The sequence below is a fragment of the Frankliniella occidentalis genome, unplaced genomic scaffold (assembly GCF_000697945.3).
Source record: "Frankliniella occidentalis isolate FOCC.00 unplaced genomic scaffold, Focc_3.1 Scaffold84, whole genome shotgun sequence".
In the NCBI taxonomy this organism is placed as follows: Eukaryota; Metazoa; Arthropoda; class Insecta; order Thysanoptera; family Thripidae; genus Frankliniella; species Frankliniella occidentalis.
In genome coordinates this window covers 53270-56516 of record NW_026267213.1, presented here as the reverse complement: position 1 = coordinate 56516, position 3247 = coordinate 53270, and the positions used below count along the sequence as shown (strand labels likewise).

Genomic DNA, 3247 nt, shown 5'->3' with positions numbered 1-3247 from the left:
CCGGCGCAGCGAAGTGGAGCTGGCAACTCCGTTTGGCGGAAGGGCGGGCCTGCTTGTTCCCGTGAGGACTCACTGACCGAAAATTTCGTACGTTTTAAGTGAAAAGGCATGAAGTTTAACGAAGAGAAAGACTCATGCTATCGCGAGTTCACCAGATCGAAAAAATTTCGTTCTGTAGACCAAATTAATACGTAAAGAAAATTCAGTTTTGCAACGATGACCTGTGCCCTGATAATTTTCGACCTCTAGTTAAGGGAAGACTATACTGAAATTGACATCTCCATAATTCAATAAGAAGCACCGTTCGGAATGTTATTTTTATGTTCAGTTCGATGACAAACTTTTAAAAAACATTGTATGGGGTCTGAAAATTGAACCGCTTAAAAGATAAAGTTATTGGTATAAGTTTGCAAGATCTTTTACTATAAAGATTCCTTTCGTTACAAAATTGAACGTAAAAGGCTCAGGTAAATGTTTTTGAAATCAGAAAAGATGAAGGAACAGCTTCCCTGAGCAAGAGTTGAAATATTATGTCTGATTTTAGTTTTTCTAATTTGGACCTGTTGAAAAATTTTAAAAGTTTAAAATAAACCCAAAATATAGCTCTTATAATTCATTTTAGATAGAAACTAAAAGAAATCATCAATCCTGGCTTATAGACCTTGTAGCATCAGTCAAAACGTAAAACCTCAAATGACCACCTCCGTGACTTTAAATTTGTAACGCAAGGAAGTTTTTGGAGAATTAAAAAATTAGAACCTGGTCTAGTACTTTAAGCTCTTAAAAGCATAGTTAAAAAGAGGTCAATTGGTACATTGAATGCCACATACTGTTCATAAGACCAAGTAAAAAAATAACACAATAAAATTCCAAGTGGCCTGTATAGTAGTTTCCCACACAAAGTTCCAAAGAGATGTTTTTTTTACGTAATCATCATAACTTTCAGTATTGTCACCCCTTAACTTCTTCCTGTTGCACGGAGGATCGACAGACGGACGCACTCTGTAGCGGCTGCATAAGCGCGCTCTCCAGCACAATCAAGCCGAAGGGGGGGATGCACATCGGTGCGCCATTAAGGCCTGCATTTTCATGTCTATTCATACCCTTAAACAGCCGCAAACAACAGCGTATGCAATGGAGTGCTGCCCGGAACTAAGAGGAACAGAACCGGATGCAGAGAGATAGCTGTGGTGGGGGCGGGCGCGCGGAGGAGCAGAGGGCGGTCGGAGAGGGTCCCCTCCCCTCCACCCGCTGCTCCTCCGCGCGCCCGCCCAGCTCTCAGTGTCCGGTTTAGTTCTTATTAGTCCTGGGCAAAGCTCCATTGAAAAACACTACCTACTTCTACTGATTTTCTGATCGGATTGGTTGTTTACTGTTAGGGTGTAGTCCGATGTTCTTACCCTCGCCACTCGGTGGGGAGACCTAATGGGCCCGCTACACCCCTGCGAGTCGTGCAAGTCAGTGACCACCATTCCAGTACTCGAACAGAGCAGCTACTGCCGCACTCTCCCCGCACGATTTCGCCGTACTGCGGATCGGCGGAGACAGTCGCCCGTCACGCTCCGGTGCACGCCCGCCGCACGCACACGTTAAACATGCATGTTGCGGCCGCACTGGCACGCACATCGGAGTACAGCTGCACGCGTACTGCGATAGCGAAGAATATGGGACGAGGTGCGAGCAGGATAGGGGTCGGTAGGGAGGATGGGAGGAGTGGCAGTGGCAGGTGTAAACTGGTTGACCAAGGTATTGTTCAGAAACCGTCGTCGTTGTCGAGGAGGACACTTCTTGTAACTGCAACAGATAACGGAACAACGCGAGACGAGTGCATAGGAAAGTATAGTCAGATTCTTGTGTACGACACTGTTAAATGGCTCCGTTTCTACTAGACACCACGCCGCCAGAGAGAAGGGGGCCGGGGGGAGCTTGACGTTTTTACAGCACCTGTTGCATTTTTAGCCGCCATTGGGTAGCCAAACAATGAACAAACCTGCTCTATCAAGTAGTCTGCTCCGTGCGCGCGCCGCTGCCCTCGTGAAAGTTGTGAACAATTTGAAACGAGGAGTCTATAATGCACGAACACGCTATGCGCCGCCCACGCGAGAAATTGTGCGAAGTTATAAAACAAGGGGCCCAATGGCCAATATGCGGAAAGACAACACGGAAAAGACACATCAACAGTTTAAAGACGAGTGGGAGATCACTCCAGACGAAAGTGTACGAGTTACAACGTTGGTACACGTTAGTAGATCCTATTTTTAGTGCAATTTTTCAAAACTTTTACAAAATTTTGTAAAAACAGCTCTACTACGCTTGATTTTTACCATTTAAACGCGTTATTACGACTTTAGTACAAGTTCGTACAGGCCTGGGTGTACGAGTTAGCACGCAAGTTATTTCCCCCTCGGCTAAAGAATGCTTTAAGTGCCTTAAAAAATCGTATAACATGTATAGCAACTAAATTTCCCCGACTTTGGGTTCGTTTCTAAGTGAACAAAAATTGTTAACATTTTTTATCCCGCCCTTCTGCTTTTAAAAAAGGATTTAAGCGGACTTATGCAACCGCTCCCGTTTCTGTTTTAGAGATGAACGAACATGTTCGCATTCGATCGAACTCGAACGTACATCGAGATGTTCGTGATCGCTCGAACACGAACATGAAGTGTTCGGATTCGAAATGTTCGAGTTCTACTCAAACAGAAGTTCGTAGGCGAACAGATTGCAAGTACATATGATGAAGAAAGGCGCGTCATATAAATATGTGTAATTAAGGGGGCAGTGGCAGGTTAATAACAAGCAGGCCCGCCCTTCCGCCAAACGGAGATGCCAGCTCCACTTCGCTGCGCCGGCAACTCCGTTCGGCAGGGGCCGGGCCTGCTTGGCCCGCTAGCGGCCATGGTCGGGCCTTCGGCCTTCGGCCCGACCATTTTAGTCTAGCGATTTACAGAAGTGCATAATCAAATAAATAATTTGACCGGTAAATCACTTTGCATATTTGAGTAAACTTACGCGTCCGGTGGGGGGCCTGCGGCCCTAGGAATTTGCTCCTTGGACATGACAAAAGACTGTAACGGGGCAACACCGTGACTACACCCCACCCTTCTGCTTTGCTTAAGAATTCAAAAAAAAGGAACCCGCGCAGATTGTATAATGTAGATTGTATATTGTTTTTCAAACAGTCTTAAAACTTGACTTTTTGCAATTGTTTTGAATATATCCACCTCCTCTAGCTCCTAAACGATTAAAG

The 3247-nt window shown here is 45.4% G+C and overlaps 1 protein-coding gene across 2 annotated transcripts in view; it reads right to left on the bottom strand.

Moving 5' to 3' along the window:
- Positions 1–1532, bottom strand: part of LOC127749727 (uncharacterized) — a 128375-nt gene extending 126843 nt beyond the window's left edge. For both annotated transcript variants that reach the window (XM_052269125.1, XM_052269126.1), the window contains exon 1: positions 1401–1532. In XM_052269125.1, the coding sequence (XP_052125085.1) occupies positions 1401–1472 (72 nt within the window). In that variant the 5' untranslated portion in view covers positions 1473–1532. The remainder of the gene's footprint in view (positions 1–1400) is intronic.
- Between the last annotated feature and the right edge of the window lie 1715 nt (positions 1533–3247).